Genomic DNA, 16,630 nt, shown 5'->3' on the forward strand with positions numbered 1-16,630 from the left:
GGAATGCCAGAAGCTTGATTGGAATAAAACCCCACACGTATTTAGTCTTAGTTCCAAGAGTTTTGTCCTTTGGAGTGATTTATAAATGTAGCTTCATTTCTTTATTATTTGAAATTTACTGAGGTGTATCTTATCCCTCACTTATACCTTCACTTGGAAGTTAAGAAGTAGACGTTTTTGAAACAAGATGATGGGTTAGATTTCCTTGGACTTGGTATCATTATCTGTAACTCAGGAATAGTTTTTTGTACTTCTTGGCTCTTAAGTGAATAGAACTGCATTTTTTCCTGTCTTCTAATTCCAGTATACTCGAAAGTCTGCAAGAAGTTTGAATTTTCACTTGAGTGCGTAGTTGTTTCTTACCTGATTCAAAACTAAACTTAAGCTAAGGCTGATTTCCAGTAATAAATAAGTATTTCAAAGGATCTTTTCAAATTTTGTTTTCTACTACTAATAAATTTTGGTTATTTTATCTTGACAGCCTAGTGTGCTTAATGAAGCTAATGGTAGTGAAGTTTTGTGAGGTTGTATAAAAAAAGTCTCTTAGCAGACTTCTCTAAAGCTAAGCTGCTTTATAAAAGCTTTTTTGTAGAACTTGGTTGGGAGAGATTAATTACCTCCTTATTGTAATCTAGCATACGAACTCGTGGAAGAAGTAGTTCATATTTGACACCTTAAAAGCCTGTTAAGGTAAAACTGGCTTGGGGAAAGGCAGATCCTTCAATGTAGAACTGAAAAAAACCCACCTGACTAAATGTTCCTGGTTTCTTGGCAGTGGTTTTACTTCAGTGATCAAGTTTCTTCCTGAGCACAAAGCAACATAGGCCAGGCCTTTGAGCAGGCGGTTTATAAATACACAGTTTGTGGCTTTGTGGGTGGTCTTAGTTTTGGGAGTAGCACTACATTTTTTTAAAAAATTTTGGCAGGATTGGCATGGTATCTATTAGTAGTCAGATAATTAAATGTTACATTTCTTCTGTTGCTCGGTGTCCTAGGTACTAAATTCCATGCTTTAGGTAAGAATAATGATTCCTTAATGGGCTTAAAATACATTGTGTTATTTTTCAGAAACTAAATTGTTTCCAGTTTTTAATAACATTGCCAGATAGAAAAACTATTTTAACTGTCATATCTGCTTTTAGTATGAAAAGACATGGCATAAAAATCAACACAGAACTTCAGCCATCTTTTTGTAGCATATTATGGGTTTGTGTATATAAACCAATGCTCGTTGTGGAAGAAGATATTTTTAGGTTGTATTTTATTTCATGATCATTTTAGGATGGTTCAACTTTTTAGATTATATTTTTATGTGTATCCAGGATGCTATTTAAGATAATTTGTCAGTAATGGAGCAAATAATCATTACAACATTGCATTTAATTTATAACTTTATACTTCAGTATGTGTGAACATGAATATTTAGGGTAGCGTGATAAGATTTCCTTGCATTATTTTACAGAGATTTAGGACACTAAACCCTTTTACTTTGTTGTTGCCAGTCATCTAAGGTTTGCACAAAGTGATTTAGAACATCCTAGTATTTGCTTCATGTGAACTTGCAAACAGAGCAAGTGACCACTCATAAGTAGTTTTTGGCCCCTAATGTGTTGTCAAAGGTGCATAAATCTCCAGTATGAATTGAGGTGTTGCAGCACTGCTTGTAAGCATTCCCAGATTTGTTTCCTTCTACAGTAATTGATAAGGAATTTTTTAATATGTTCTTTAGATTACCTATTTTTTGTTTATAACTTTAATTTTCTTGCAGTAAGACTGATGGATCAAGAAACTAAAACATGTTTTTCAGATGCTTCATATGCAGTGGCAAAATGATGTCAATCTTTCAGCCTTAATGTTTCATGAGGCCTTAGATTTAGCAGATACCATTTTTGTTCAATTCTTAATGGCAGGACTTCAAATGCACCTGGTGTACTTGTTCATAGAATACTCCCTTTAAGTACTTAGCTTCTCCTATTTCATGGGGTTTACAGATAAAAATGAAAAGAACTATTAAAGAGTAGATTTAATAAGTCTATGTTCCATATTTTTGATTTGTGACGGCTGTGACTGCTCACAAGTTAAATCTGCTTACCTAACTTAATTTCTTCAAATACTGAAGTTTTCAGTTTGTAATTGTCTGTCAAGTAAGAATGAGGCTTTTGTAATTTAGAAAAAAGTGTTTTGTTGATGGGATTGATAAGTGCCCTATGTATTTTGAAGAAGCTAAAATTAATGTTTGCCTTAATTTTCATTTTTTCTTCCTCAGCTACTGGAGTTAAGTTTGACTTGGAATTTATACAGGTGTTTACTCAGACTAAGAAACAACTAATTTTCAGTTTCGGTTGTCTACTTGGCACCTATTTTGCACTCATACGCTTGTCTAAATCCTGAGATTTTTCTTGGTGCCATTGCACCTTGCAGCCAAAATAAGCTCCTCTGCCTAGAAAAGTTTGTCTTTATTCCAAGGGTCTGCATTTAAAGAAAGTAAACCACCAAAGAAACAATTGGTAAAATTGCAGAAGAAATTGTATTTTTTGATGTGGGGAAACCTGTTAATGGATCTGTTGTTTAGTGTGAGGAAAGCATATTTATAGATCTGGTTTCTCTGTCAAGAGGCAATGCCTTCTGTGTAGTTTTTTTTTCTTAGTATGAGTAGCAAGTCTCTGACCTTTTGCTGAGCCTCTAATGTTTTGTTTCAGTAGCTCTTATGGAGTGGAAAATTGTAGTTGTGGTAATGAAGTAAACTGAGTCATAGAAATTAACTTCTTAGCGAGGTTGTCTGTCTTTTGATGCCAAGCTAAATGCTATTTTTCAAAGTAAAATATGTAGGTTTTGTCTCCTTCATACTTCACAAGCCTCTTTTCTGTAGTACAGACATCAAGGAGGTTTATTTCGTTACCAGAGCTAATGCTCGTTTTCGGTTATTAAATCTTCCATGAAGAATGTGGAGTTTGTCTGATACTTCTTTCTTCCATCAAGTCTTCATTTGTTCCACTTGAACTTTCCAGAGATTAGGGATGTCTTCGACTAGATCAGGTTGTTCAGAGCTCTGTAGCTCTGTCCAACCTGACCTCGAATCTTTCTAGGGTTGGGACATATACCACCTGTCTGGGCAGCCTGTTCCAGTGATCCACCACACTCACTCTAAAAAATTTCTTCCTTTTATCTAGTCTAAATCTACCCTCTTTTAGTTTAAAACCATTACCTGATGTCCTATCACAATGAGCCCTACAAAAAAGTCTGTCCCCGTTACGATTTTGTACAGTGGCTAATGGCTTGCTAATTCAGGGTTAGTGTTGTGTAGGATGGAAGAGTATTTATTTATATTAGTTTTGTTCTGTATGTGACATGAAGCACACTTCTTTTACTAGTGTTGCTGAGTGCTGTTTTGTTAATACACTTTATAGAATCATTTAATTGTTTGGGTTGAAAGGATACTTAAAGATCATCTAATTCCAACCCCCCCTGCCACGGGCAGGGACGCTTTTCATTAAATACAGTTGCTCAAAGCCCCATCCAACCTGGCCGTGAACATTTCCAAGGTTGGGGCATCCACAGCTTCTCTGGGCAACCTGTTCCACTGTCTCACCACGCGTGCAGTAAAGAATTTCTTCCTGACATCTAATCTGCCCTCTTTCAGGAAGAAACCGTTACCTTTTGTCCTGTCACTACACTCCCTGATAAAGTGTCCCTCCCCACGTCTCCTGTAGGCCCTCTTTAAGTACTGGAAGGCTGCTATATGGTCTCCCCGGAGCAACCTTCTATCTAGGCTGAACAGCCCCAGCTCTCTCAGCCTGTCCTCACAGGGGAGGTGCTCCAGTCCCCGGATCATGGCCCTCCTCTGAACCATGTCTGTCTTTATGCTGGGGTCCCCAGAGCTGTACATTTGAGGCAGGTTAGCTGGTAAGTGTCTTTTTTAAATATATTAATAAAAAATACCAGAAAAGGACAATGTCAAAATTAGGTTCTTTAGTCTTTGTTTCTCTTCTGTATATACTGTTGGTTTTTATAATACTTCTGAATTTTTATTTACTTAGGGGGTCTTTGTGTTCATTTCCCCCCTGCCCCTTCTGAATGATTAAACATTGGTTCACCTATAGGGAACTTGTATTTTCTTTAGGTAAGAACCAGCTGTTCTTGTTTGTCCCTATTCATAGTGATGCCCATTGTGTCCCTAACATGAATTTGGCCTTTGTGTATATATATGTATATGTGTATATATATGTACATATATGTAGTATGTAAATAAGAGAGTAGTTTTTCTTAGATATCTTTTGATAAAAGCAGACACTGTGGCTGCAAATTACTGTGTGTGGACTTGGGTCAGGGGCTTTGTGTTGAAAGCAGTTTTTCTCAATGCATTTGGATTTTTTCAAATGACCAATTTCTTCAACTTTTGATTAAATACAAGAATTGCCTGGTATGATGTGTATTGTTTTCCTCAAGAACACTGTTCAAATGATAAGCATCTGTCTTCACTTAAGTCTATCTCACCTTGCTCCTGTTTTACAGTAAATAGCCTACAGGTTGTAAAAAAGTACTACCTGGAAAACCATTGAGAGCTGGAAAACTACGGGGCCTGGTTTCATGCCAGGAAGTTTCATTGATGCTTCTTTGTTCATGTTACGTGTTTGTAAGCGTGTGCATAGGCCAGAACTTCGTTGGTGAAATCTTAAATGTTAGAACTATTCTGACTAAGCAGAATTCATCATACGTATAAAAGATTGTGTATGTTTGTTAGAAGTTTCTTCTACAGGACTCTTTGTAGCAATGAAAAACTTCGGCTTTCAACTTCCTTTTAGCAAATACTTGCATATTCTACTTACTTGGTAAATCAGATCAGTTACGAGATGATAGCAACTGCAGTTGGACTTTTGGTTACAGTTTAGTCAGCATGTATAGTAACATCTACCTGTTGAGGAGAAATTGTTAATATAAAAGTCTGGCAGAGAGTCATTTAGTGTACTGTGGCTATGACTAGTACTGCTTTTAAAGTGTTCTAAGTTGACTTGTGATGTTATATTTGACATTTCAACTAAGTAGTTAGATTTTTTTCCATAAACAATGATGAAGGATCTTTATGGCTGATTGATCGTTATTCTCAGTAAATATTGATGACTTTGTCTCTTCCTTCATCTTGTAGTTGGGGAAGAGTATTGTTTTGAATCAGTCCAGTGGTCACTCTTGTTTTAATATTTGCCTAGATTTGTTTCCTGTGCAAGTAAAAGTTAACATCTGGGAAATCTAAAATGCAGCATTGTTTTGTAACACCTGAATTTCAGTTAAATATTTTAGTGTATTTCTGTATGATGGTACAATTAGCCTAGACTTACCAGTTAAACAGTTCTTCAACTCCACACCCACCAGGGTGAATTGTGGAGTGCAGCTTAAATTAACTCATTTGCAACTTGTTCTGTGAAAGTAAGGTATCCTACGTGTTCCCATGGATGTCTTGTTTTGAAACTTACCTCCTCGTGCTGTTTCTTTAGCTAAAGTAAGCGCAATTCAAAGCTGCAGTATAAAATTCTCTGATATGCCTCTGAAGATGTGAATATATTATGAATGTAATGTAATTCTGTTAACATACTTCAGTTGTGAACTTCGTGGTATGGTGGATATTGCTTTCAAAAAGTAGTTTTGCAGGTAAGTAAACAGTTAAGTGCCTTAAATTGATTGCAAATTTAAAAATATTTGCATTATGTTCAGCTGTTGAACTGAATTTAAGTTTTAAACTTCATTACAATTATTAAAAAGAAACTAAGAGAAATGGGAGAAGTGTTTTTAATATCCTAGTTCTGTGGATCTAAAGTGCTCTTAACTTTGGTGGAACCAAATTGACAGAATGTTATTATGAGGAAATTGCTATTAGGAGTTAACACAGAGATAATCTTTTTCGTTTAAAGGATTTCCAGGTCAGTTAAAGAGGGTACCTTCCCTAAGCACTTTTTTCTTGTGAAAAATTATTTCTGAATTTTACCTTAAAATTTGAGAAGCAGAATTTTACCTTCCACATGAGTGTTAGTTGTTAGTTCAGGGGAAAATTTTGACAGAATACCTCTGTTCCTGCTTGCTGTCAAATGGTCAACAGCAATGACGTTTGGAAAAAAAAAAAAGATCTGTTTTTGCAGTTATGCCTTCCGAGTGCTTCAGCTGTATAGCCATAGACAGTGGAGGGACATGGGAGGATTTTCATTTAACTGAACAGATGACGTAAAGATGACTGACCAGTGGCATGAAATTAAAATCTTGGATTTTATTTCTAGATACTCTTTATGTGTGATTTGTTTGGGCCAGATTTTGCCTTCTGTATACATTTATTTTTTGGCTGGTGAATAACATTTTCCACAGGTTATGAGAAAATGAGGAATCTTTGTAGTCAGTTTTATTCTGTAGATGATGTATATAAAATATTTTACTGCATTAAAACCAATGGAAATGGGAGAGGCAGGGAAGAAACCTCAGAAATGATGATATATTTGTGCAGTGTTTTAAATACAGAATTAAAATAAGAGGAGTAGGATGTAACTACAAGACAAAATAATGAAGCAGAAACAACATCAATCTCATTATGCAGCAAAGTTCTGTAATCAACAGAGTAGGGTCTGTGGTAAATCTTGGCTTATTTTAGACTTTTTTTAATAACAAGTTAGATTGCTATATTAAAGGCCAAAAATTCAAATAATATTCTGAAAGTGTAAATTCTGCATAGAACAAAGCTGCTGTAGCTTATGTGATTAAAAAGTCTTTAAAAAGCACATAAACTTTAAAAATGAAAATACATTTATTTGTGCTTTTGTTCAAGTTACTGACTTGGATATTTTCTGTAAATATTGCAGTTCTCAAGTTTAGTATCGAAGGTCACTAGATAGATAGATAAATTCAGAAAAATACAGGCACGTAGACCACTTGTGTAGTAGTGGTGGCCAGTTTTTAGTACTGAAGATGGGTGAGTATCGGCATCCAAATCAGTGACTGATACAGTGTCTGTTCATGAAGGTTTATGCTACTACCTTTTCTGACTCAAGACAGTAAGTATTCGTTAACTTGTTTTGAGATGAAAACCAGTAATGATTATTCACATTTTTTTCTCATAATTTTGAATTTCATTTGTCTGTTGTAGTTTGTTTGCCTTATTCCTGTAGTTGAGCAGTGATTATTTTCTGCTTCTCATGACATAGGAGTGAGAGAATTTCTAGCGTGTAACAGTTGCAAGTATTTTGGACTGTTGTCCTAATCTGGTTTACTTCCTATGCCGTACTTACATTTTGAAAAAATGTATTTTGACAGTATTATAACAGTGCAGTGGAACTGACTCTGCTGCAGACAGGTTTCACTCTAAGATGTTAGCCTTAGTTGACTTGTTCTTGAAACAACTTCAGCCAGCTCTTAATTTGCCTCCTTGCATCAGTTCTACAAGATTTTTTTTTTTTTTAGTTTTCCCTTTGCTGATTTTGAAGTAATGGATGCAGCATATTCCTAGGGTGGAACAAGCCCAGTTTCCCATGTGGAGGTTGAGGAATAGCCGGCGTGTTTTGGGAGTCTTTTGTGTTTACTTTCCTCTTCCAGTGTTGGTGTTTTGGTCCACGTTTTATAAAAAGAAAATGTTTTTTCATCCACTTCTGATAGTGTAAGTATGTACTCATTTTCTACAGTTCGTCACAGGTTTGCTTTCTTAGAGATGTAATTAACTAGAACATTTTGCATTTGGGGGAAGAGAGAAAAGGACACCTGAAGTGTAAGTAGAATCGGTAGATAAGATTAAGACACAGTCTTTTTGAGTGCTAATGTGAACAGTTAGTGTTGAGTAAAAATGCTGGGATCTTTCAGTCCCCTTGGTGTTCAGAAATTTGAGGGGCCTCCCAGTTGCTTTACCTCTTTTAGGTTAACCTTTCTTTCAGGGGATTATTAATTGTTGCTGGTTAGTGAGGTGTCCCCTAAATGTCTTTATAATATGAGTAATATTAGAGCAATTAAACTGCTTTCTTTGCCAAAACTCTCAGCGTAGACCTGACTTTAACTGATGTACTGAAGGGAACTAAACTTTTCTCCCATACTGGGTTTTGCATCCAGCTGTAGGAGGATGATTTAAAAACCAAAGCATACTGGAAGGATCCCAGTTATTTAACACCGTACTCTCCCCCAAGAAAACAACTTGCATGTTGTGGAAGGGAGAAGCTAATTTTACCTAAACAAAGGAAGATCTTAAACTGCTTTCCGTCTTGTAAAGATCAGAACTGGCTAGTGTTAAAATAAAAGTGAATTTGAGAGAGAGAACAGGTGACTTTCTTTTTGAAAACAGTTCATTCTAAATCTGTGAGATAGTGTTGAGTGTGTGTTTGTTCTCAGACACACACAGCTGCCATTTCTGCCTTTGCCACTAAAGGTGTGTTAGGTGATGCACTGAGAGAACTTCCAATACTTAGTACTCTGTTCCACAACTTCATTTACTATCCTACCTGATTCTTTATTCTGTATAAAATATGCTAGTGTATGTTACAAGGTATAATAAGATTGATGTTTTTAGTATGCTGTGGTAGCTGTCTTGCACATTAATATAAATTTAGTATTATAATAAAATTACAGATAATAAAATGATTTTAAAACACTGGGGCAAAATATTTTCTGTATTTGTAAGGAGTAACTTCAGCTTAAAATAGATGTTTTTCGCTTATTTTAACTACATTTGGATTTTTTCTGTGGGATTTTTATCCTCAGCAGCTGAGAGGTCTCCAAAAGATGTAGAAGGGAAATGAGCGAAGGCCCCATGGAAGTTGAAAACCTTTCTTGTTTTTTCCCAGAACAAAACCTGGAGAACAAAAGATGCAATATGTAGAGGTTTTTTGCAAATCCATTCCTGTATTTTGGCTGTTAATTAGTTTTAAAAGAGATTCTCTTGTTCTAATAAGATGGCCTCTACAGTCTTACTGGAATGACAGAAATGTTTAAGAAATGCACTGGACTAATATTAAATCCTTTTTTTCTGTAAGGGCAATAAGAAATTCATTTTTTGTCAGTAGCTATGCTTATCATTGTTACTACCATTAGGAATGTTTTTCCAGCTTACAGCATTTACTAAATACATGTATCTCATACATTTCATGCAATCCGTATTCCTGGGGTTTTTTATGTGATAGGTTTTTTAGTGGTGTAACTTTGTGAGGCATCTTCACTAACTCTATTTGTGACATGAGTCACCAGTGAGGAAATCTGCTTTAACTGTGTGGTCTGTTGCTGTTAGAATGATTTTCTCAAAGACAACTATTAAACCTGATGAAAAATACTTTCCTTAGGCTTCCTATTTAAAAGTAGGGCTATGTGGTTTCCTGTGTGCCACATGTTCTATAGCTACCTTTACTTCAGTTGTCACCTAGTTCAGTGAGTTTGCTTGCGTGATTTTGTGCGAGGCAAGAGAGTTTTTTTCAGACTCCGGGGTAGGAGTATCATATCATTCAGTTTGCAGAATTCTTGAGTAGTTCAGAAGAGAAGAGATCTCTGGAATCATCTAGTATGTTGCCCAGCTCAGAGGGGGGATTAACTCTGGATTTAGATCGCAGTGCTCAGGAACAAACAGAAATACTGGATTTTGAAGATTAGTGTTTTTCATTTAAAATGAGTTCATTTCATTCCATCACATGCAGGAATAGTAATTATTTTGTGATATTTTAACTTTTGGAACTTACATGTAGATCTTAATTGATGGATAAACCAAAGAGAGAAAGATGACAAGAAAGATGTGTGAAGGAGAAGACTTTTATTACCTTAACTGCTTGCTGGCAGCTTAACTTTTCAGTGAGCTAGTCATTGGAGTGAAATAGTAGAATATTGGTGAGGAACAGACAAATAATGCACAATCTATTATTGCCCAAATTCTAGTCTGTACTCCCAAACTAGCAGTTATAAATGCTTCTTTATGTCTTAAACACTTCTTTATGTCTATAAACACTTGATTTATGTCTTCAAAATAGGCATCCTTCAGTAAAATACAGTTTTGTCTTGAAGGGTCTTGTGCCTCTTGGAGAGGCCTTCGGAAATTTTTCTTTTCTAGGAAGAATTTAATGAAATAAACCCCTTTAGAATGGAGTCATGCATTCTCATAAGAGGTACAGAAATATCATAACTATTTCGACAGATACAAAGTCTGTTAGAGAATAAAATTCATTTTCCATGTTAGTAAAACCGGGTGAGAATGCTCTGAGAATTACACTTCGCTCTACACACACAAGCTAGATAAAGTGCTAATTAAGTTACTATTTTAATGTGCAAGTTTAAGTTTATGGGGTAAGTGTTCTTTTTTTTGATAAGGTGCGGGGTTTTTTATACCATGTCTTGGCGTTATTTTGGTCACCGTTCCATAGTTGAAAGGTGAGTGAATAGTCTGATGTTAATTGGAAAGTGCATCTCCTGGCCACAAACTCTCGAAGCAAACTGTATTATCTGTGTCTTAATATTACTGTTAATATTTGGCTTTGTGCTGTTCTAAAATATTCCATGCCGTATTTATTCCATACAGTAATTTTTTTTTTTTTTTGCAGTTTTCTTACCATGAATATTATGTCATTTGGAGACAAGATTTTTTTTTTTTTTTCCCCCTGGGCTGCTACAATTACAGTCCTGTTTACAGGGGGAAAAAAGTAGTATTGGTTTGTCTGTTAAAAGAAAAAACCAAACAGTTTAATGTGTGTTTTTATTTTCAGTGTGAGATAAATTCTCCTGTATCAATTTTTAGGTATCTGTAAAACCATGAAACTTTTAAATAGAATGAATTTTAAAATATCCTAATGTATTTAAAAAAAAAAAAACCAACCAACCAACCCCAGAAGAGTTATCTTGGCAGTTCTCTGTGTACTTCAGACTACTGGTATCAGTGGTGGTTGAGGTGTAAGAATGTGCACATGATACACCTCAGATGCTCAAGAAATCTTGAGTTTAATGCTTGTAAAAAGAGGAGAGTCCATAAAGTACTACATGAAATGTACAGTACATATGTAATTTGAAAAATGGATGCATTCAGTATTTTTGTGTGGATCCGCTTTTTACAGTTCACATTAAAATGAGTTGGAATAGTGAGAAAATATAATTTTTAATGCTTGTATCTAAAGTAATTAGCAATTATAACGCTGTAGTTGCCATCATAGCAGTTTTTCTCAAAGCAAATTACCCAGATGAATCAGACCTTCTTGAGGGGTGTTTGCATTAGTGAGTTCTGAGGTATTTTACAAGAACCCCGCAACAGAAGTAATCTGGAAAGCTTTTGAGTTGTGTAACAATTACGCTTTTGCGGTAGGATGTCATTCTTTGTTTGCTTCCCTTTGTTTTTTGGTTTTGGATGGATTTTTGTAAATATTCCCAAAGGTTAAATTACACTGTACTGCACAGTCTTTGTCTTACAGTTTTCTTTTCCCCCATCATTGTATATCATGCTTTTTTCTTGTTCTCTTTCAGTTTAAGGTCTTTTCCCAGGTACCAGGTGACGTCAGAGGTTGTCTTAATCGCCTCCCCACATATTTCTCTAGTAAAAATTTACCCCTCCTCTCATGCTGCTCAATTTTAACTCCCTCTTATGGGTAGTTATGGGTGGCTACAGGGAAGGGGCTGAAGCAGACTGATACTCAACAGAAGAATGGGCAGTCGCCTAGTGAGGAAAAGAAACTCTGAGAAGATAACGCTGTCATTGCTATGCTCTGCAAAGGGCTTGAGTATCCAAGAATGAAGCTTTCATGTGGGCTGGAAGGTCAACCAGCACTGGTTCAGCTGCTCTGTCATAACTGCCTGTTATGCCTCTCTCTGTCATGTTTTGGGCAAAACCCGTGAAATAGTGGACCTAACTTACCTGTGATAATTTGTTTATGCTCACATAGTAAATAGCTGTCTAGGACATGATTTGTGTGGGGTAGGACTGAATTTTTGGTACTCTTTGGTCTCCTGCAAATACAGGCTTTGGCAAATGATCCAAGTGCACGTTTTCATAGTTAATGTGTCAAGCATCTGATTACATTCATGATAAATGCTGTCAGTTTTCACTTGGACTTGAGCACTTTCTCTGACAGGGGATTTGTCTTAAATCTGTTAATTCTGTGTTAATGGTATAGAAGAATTTTCCCGTGCTGAAAATTCAGAAGAACTTGAGAAGTTGTGAACGTGCAACAGTATGAAGAAGAATAATAATTCTTGTGGGCACTTTGATTAATAGGCAGCGTAGATCCTAAGGCACATTTATGGATCTTGAGTCTATAGCTGAAATGTTCTTTTATATGGTGATAATTAAACACCACAGTTAAAGCTACAAAATGGCAAGTAATTACTTCATGCTTTTTGTTACAAAGGTAATGCTAAACAAAAAAAAAGTGAAAATTACAGATTCTACCCCTCTCAGTTGCATGTACTGTTAACTGAAGACTGGTAGCATTTCAAGCTGAGAAAAAACTAGTTTATTGCTAGGAAAAAGAGTAGTGTGCTTTTTAAAAACACCTGTATTTTACAGCTTGCCAGTGTTTCTACCGTTTGCAAAGAAAATGAACTAAGTATTAGTAACTAATACAACTTTATAGCTCTGTACTTGTCTAGCAGGTATTGTACTTGGCCATGCCTTTCACGGCATCTTTCATGTTAAAAAAAGCCACCAACTTCAAGTTGAACCTGAGATGGGTCAAGTTACATGCAGTAATTAAAAATCTGGAACTTTCGCTTGTAGCTAAAGAGTGTCTCGTATCTGTGGCATGTCCTGTTTTCACACACGCACATGCGTGCATGCACAGTCGGATTAATGTGTCTTTCTAGCATGTTGTAGGGATGACATACCACTACTCCTGCTGCTGCTTCCTGTCAAGGGTGAGATGTAAATGCAGGCTAAATGAAGTCGTGTGCTGATTCAGTGACTAACTTACTGGTATCAATTTCTGGGTATGATTGATCCTAATGGGGCTGCGGGTTTTACATAAAATGTGAATTGACATGACTGTGAAAGGTAATTAATGTTACTGTGAGGGTCACAGGGCCAGAAGATGTTCTTAGCGTTCATCGCTGGACCTGAAAACCTGCCTGTGTCTCTTAGTTACAAAGCCTTACTTTTTCTCTCCACATTAAGCCATATTCTTTTGAAAGTAGTGTGTAATCTTCTTATGTTAAGTACATTTTCTGGGTTAGTATCAGTTACTAGAAACAAAGTTACTGACCTGAGAGCCCTTTGTCATGTATCTTATGATAGTTTCGCATACCAGGATATTTTTAGAAAACTATTGAGTCTCTTCTGTTGCATATTGGTGTCTGCTGCTTTAAGCGTGTGAAGATAAGACTCCTGTTTGGTATCTCAAACATGATTACATGAACAGGAGTTTTGTGAAACTGCAAAAATATGTGAATCTATTTTGATTTGATTAATACTTCTGTTTAAAGGTTGCTTTTAGCAAGACTGATTCAGTTGCTTAGTATATGGAATTGTTTTCACAGTGCATCTAAACTTACGCGCTTAAATGATAAGTGGAATGATTTTCAGAATCAGGTAAATTTTTTGCGTATGCTTATTCTCAACACACGTGTACACTGGAGTGGAATATACATTAACATACTTGCAGAAAATCAATGAGGAAAAATTTTGGTGTAAGTCATTAGTTTTCATTTTGAACTATGAATTTGTTTCTATTTCATCATCTTGATGTAAATGGTAATACTAAAATTCCCTGGAATTATCTGTGATAAGTGTACTTTGTCTTCCCCTAAGTGATGCCATTTGCCACCCTGGGTACTGTCTTTTGAGAATTGTTCTGTAGCAGGCCATGGTTTGCGGTCAGTGTCAGAACTCTTTCGCTGTTGGATGACTAAGTATCAATTGAATCCGGATCAATTTGGCCTGGTAACTGTCTATTTAGTTTAAATGCATGTCATACAGTTTATGTTGATACTATGTTTTTATGCTGGTTTCAAAGGGATGGTCAGTATCTGAACTAAGATAGCAATAGCATGATATTTCTCAAAAAGTGTACCAGCACTAAGTTAAGTCACAAGTACTTGAACAAAGCTGAACTGGCAGATTGAGTTTATATTCCATAATGTAACACATCAGAGCTTGGTTTCCAGTGAACACAAGCATTCCTGAGTTGTGAAGCTAGGTTGACTGTATTATTGAACCATGGTCCATAGGCAATACTGCAAAAAGCTGTTTTATTTACAGTTAAAATCTAAATACACTTCTTACTGATAAACACTGGGTGAAATGGATTCATTAGCAGTTGATCACATAACTATGTGGGAGCTTAGATTGCTGTATCTGATAAATGAAACCTGTGCTATTCGTCTTTAGCATTATACCAAAACGTACGGCATTGCTATACTGAACTTACTATTCCATTTGATTTTATAAAAACAGGGGAGTATAGTTAACTTTGTTCTTTGTGCATTTCTGTAATCAATGGAAACTTCTGAAATGTGAAAATTTTTATTTTTGTGGAGTAAATGGGAATGTCTTAAGTTCGAAGAATGATAGGTTGATCATGAAAACTATGTTTACTTTCAGAGAGAACAGGAAATGAGAATGGGTGATATGGGTCCTCGTGGAGCAATAAACATGGGAGGTAGGGATCTGAAGGAAAAAGGCTTCTGTAATGTAAAATTTCTTTTTCTTTGGGACTGTACATGTTACTCACACAATATTAATTAGTGCCAGCTGTTGGTAAAAAGGATTAAGCAGTTTTAGGAAATAAAATTTGCTTATTTTGCTTCCAAACAGCTGTTCTTTTTCCCAAGGTGTATCTTTATTTTACTGCTTTTGATACCTGTGGGAGAAAACTGCGATGTGCAGGTTCAGAGAAGCAAAAAGGCAGGGAATGGTGATCTCTAGAAATTATCGGATACAAAAGAGGAATTTTCTGTTCCGAAAATATTTGGCGTTCTTTTGGACAGACTGCCTATTGAGAAAAGTTGGGACTGTAATTGCATGTAGTGACATGACGTAGAGCTTAAAATTGGTAAATTCCTATTGACGTACCTGACAAAAGATTAATGAATAAATATGGTTGGTATTCTGCTTATTCGTGGCAAGTCTGTATTTGCAAATATTCTCAAGTCGCTCAGGTCACAGTCTCAACTGTTTTTGTGAAGTCTAGAAAAGTGTATTCTTAGTAATTAGTCTTTGCTTTGTATGTGCAGACTGAAACAGTTTGGAATCTTACCTGTTGAGAATATCTGCTTTTAAACAAGACTGAAACTTGGAATATTTCTTTAAAAAAACAAATCATACTAAACTGTATTAACTGACAATATATATCTCTCAGAAGCTTTCTGATCTTCATTTAAAAAAAAATTAAGATGATAATGTAATGGAAAGTTAATACTATTTTTGTGTATTTTAATTTTCAAAATACATACAAAACTTACTCAATATTGTTTCTTGACCTTTTGAGTAATGTGAGTTTATAGACTAATGAATCTGCTTGGTCCAGATTTTAGAATACGTTATTCACCATTTCCTTGCTCACAATAATTAAGTCACATTTGTAGCTGCAAAATAGATAGAGGTGTTTTCGTTCAGTGAAGAGCTTTAAAAAAGGCAGACATTGTGAAGTTATCTACGCATAAGCTGAAGCATAAATTGCAGTCAAATTATTTTATAGTTGTACTTTTGCATATTATTGCAGTCTACTTGAAACTTTCATTTAATTAGGAGACTTTGTAAATATTGACACTGTGCCAGTTGTCCACATCCACAAGGTACGTTTTTTACATGCAGAGTTTAAATGTGTATTGATAGCAATCAGTTCACAGCCCTTTTCTTCTTGGGTTTTAGTGTTTAACAGAGCTGTTCATCAGTCTTGCTTTGTGAGCTTTGTGCTATGACTTGAGACTAAACTTGATTCAAACACTTTTAGAAACAAATGTGTAGTTTCAAAAAAGGTTCTAGAAACAGTGAGCTACTTTTTATTTAAAAGAGAAAATTACCCATAGCAAATAGGTGAGGGTAGTGTTTTTATCCACAGAATGTGACTTTTAAGTTCTGTCCCTGTAGAGATTTTTTTTCTTTCTCCAGCCCTTTCACAACCCCACCACAAGCAAAAAAAAACCTGACCCAAAAACCTGCAGTATCCTCTTAAATAGTAGACCTTTAATTGTTGAACTTAGCATCCTTTATCAACATTTCTGTTGGAATTGTAACTTTACTTTTAACAGGCCTTTACCCGTGTCGTTTGTGACTTTTCATGTGGCCTGGTGGGGAGCTGGAGTGTTTTCAGTCATAGAAATAACCATGTGATGGTGTTATTGGAAAGCAAGGTGCCACTGTGACAGATGTGGTTATTGTTTGCTGACTTGTGCAATACTGCTCATGTCTGTAATGATTTCTGTGGCACACAAGTCCTGAGAGTATGTCTCATCATAGCACTTAACTGGATCTGCAGTGTAAAGTGCAGCTGATAAACTTTTCAATATGGGGGGGAAAAAAAGCTTTTTTGGGAACTGTCTCTGCATTGATGAGGATTATTGACTATGGCTTGTTGCCAGCTGTGCCAGACCTCGGCGTGTGCCGTTAGGACACTTGGTGTACTTTTTCAGCCCTCCAGATTGCAGATGACTTTTTTTTTAGTGTGTTGTGTCGTGCACTCTTGACGACCGCTTTCCATGTAATTGACTGGACCAGGTTCAG

The 16,630-nt window shown here is 35.9% G+C and overlaps 1 protein-coding gene across 1 annotated transcript in view; it reads left to right on the plus strand.

The window, feature by feature from the left end:
* The window catches only part of PSPC1 (paraspeckle component 1), a gene marked incomplete at its 5' end in the record, with an annotated part of 39,263 nt that overhangs the window by 16,612 nt on the left and 6,021 nt on the right, over window positions 1–16,630 (plus strand). Inside the window, one exon of the mRNA XM_010145249.1 lies at window positions 14,510–14,567. Within this exon, the coding sequence (XP_010143551.1) occupies window positions 14,510–14,567 (58 nt within the window). The remainder of the gene's footprint in view (window positions 1–14,509; window positions 14,568–16,630) is intronic.

This window comes from Buceros rhinoceros, unplaced genomic scaffold (assembly GCF_000710305.1).
Source record: "Buceros rhinoceros silvestris isolate BGI_N320 unplaced genomic scaffold, ASM71030v1 scaffold1201, whole genome shotgun sequence".
NCBI classification, from domain to species: Eukaryota; Metazoa; Chordata; class Aves; order Bucerotiformes; family Bucerotidae; genus Buceros; species Buceros rhinoceros.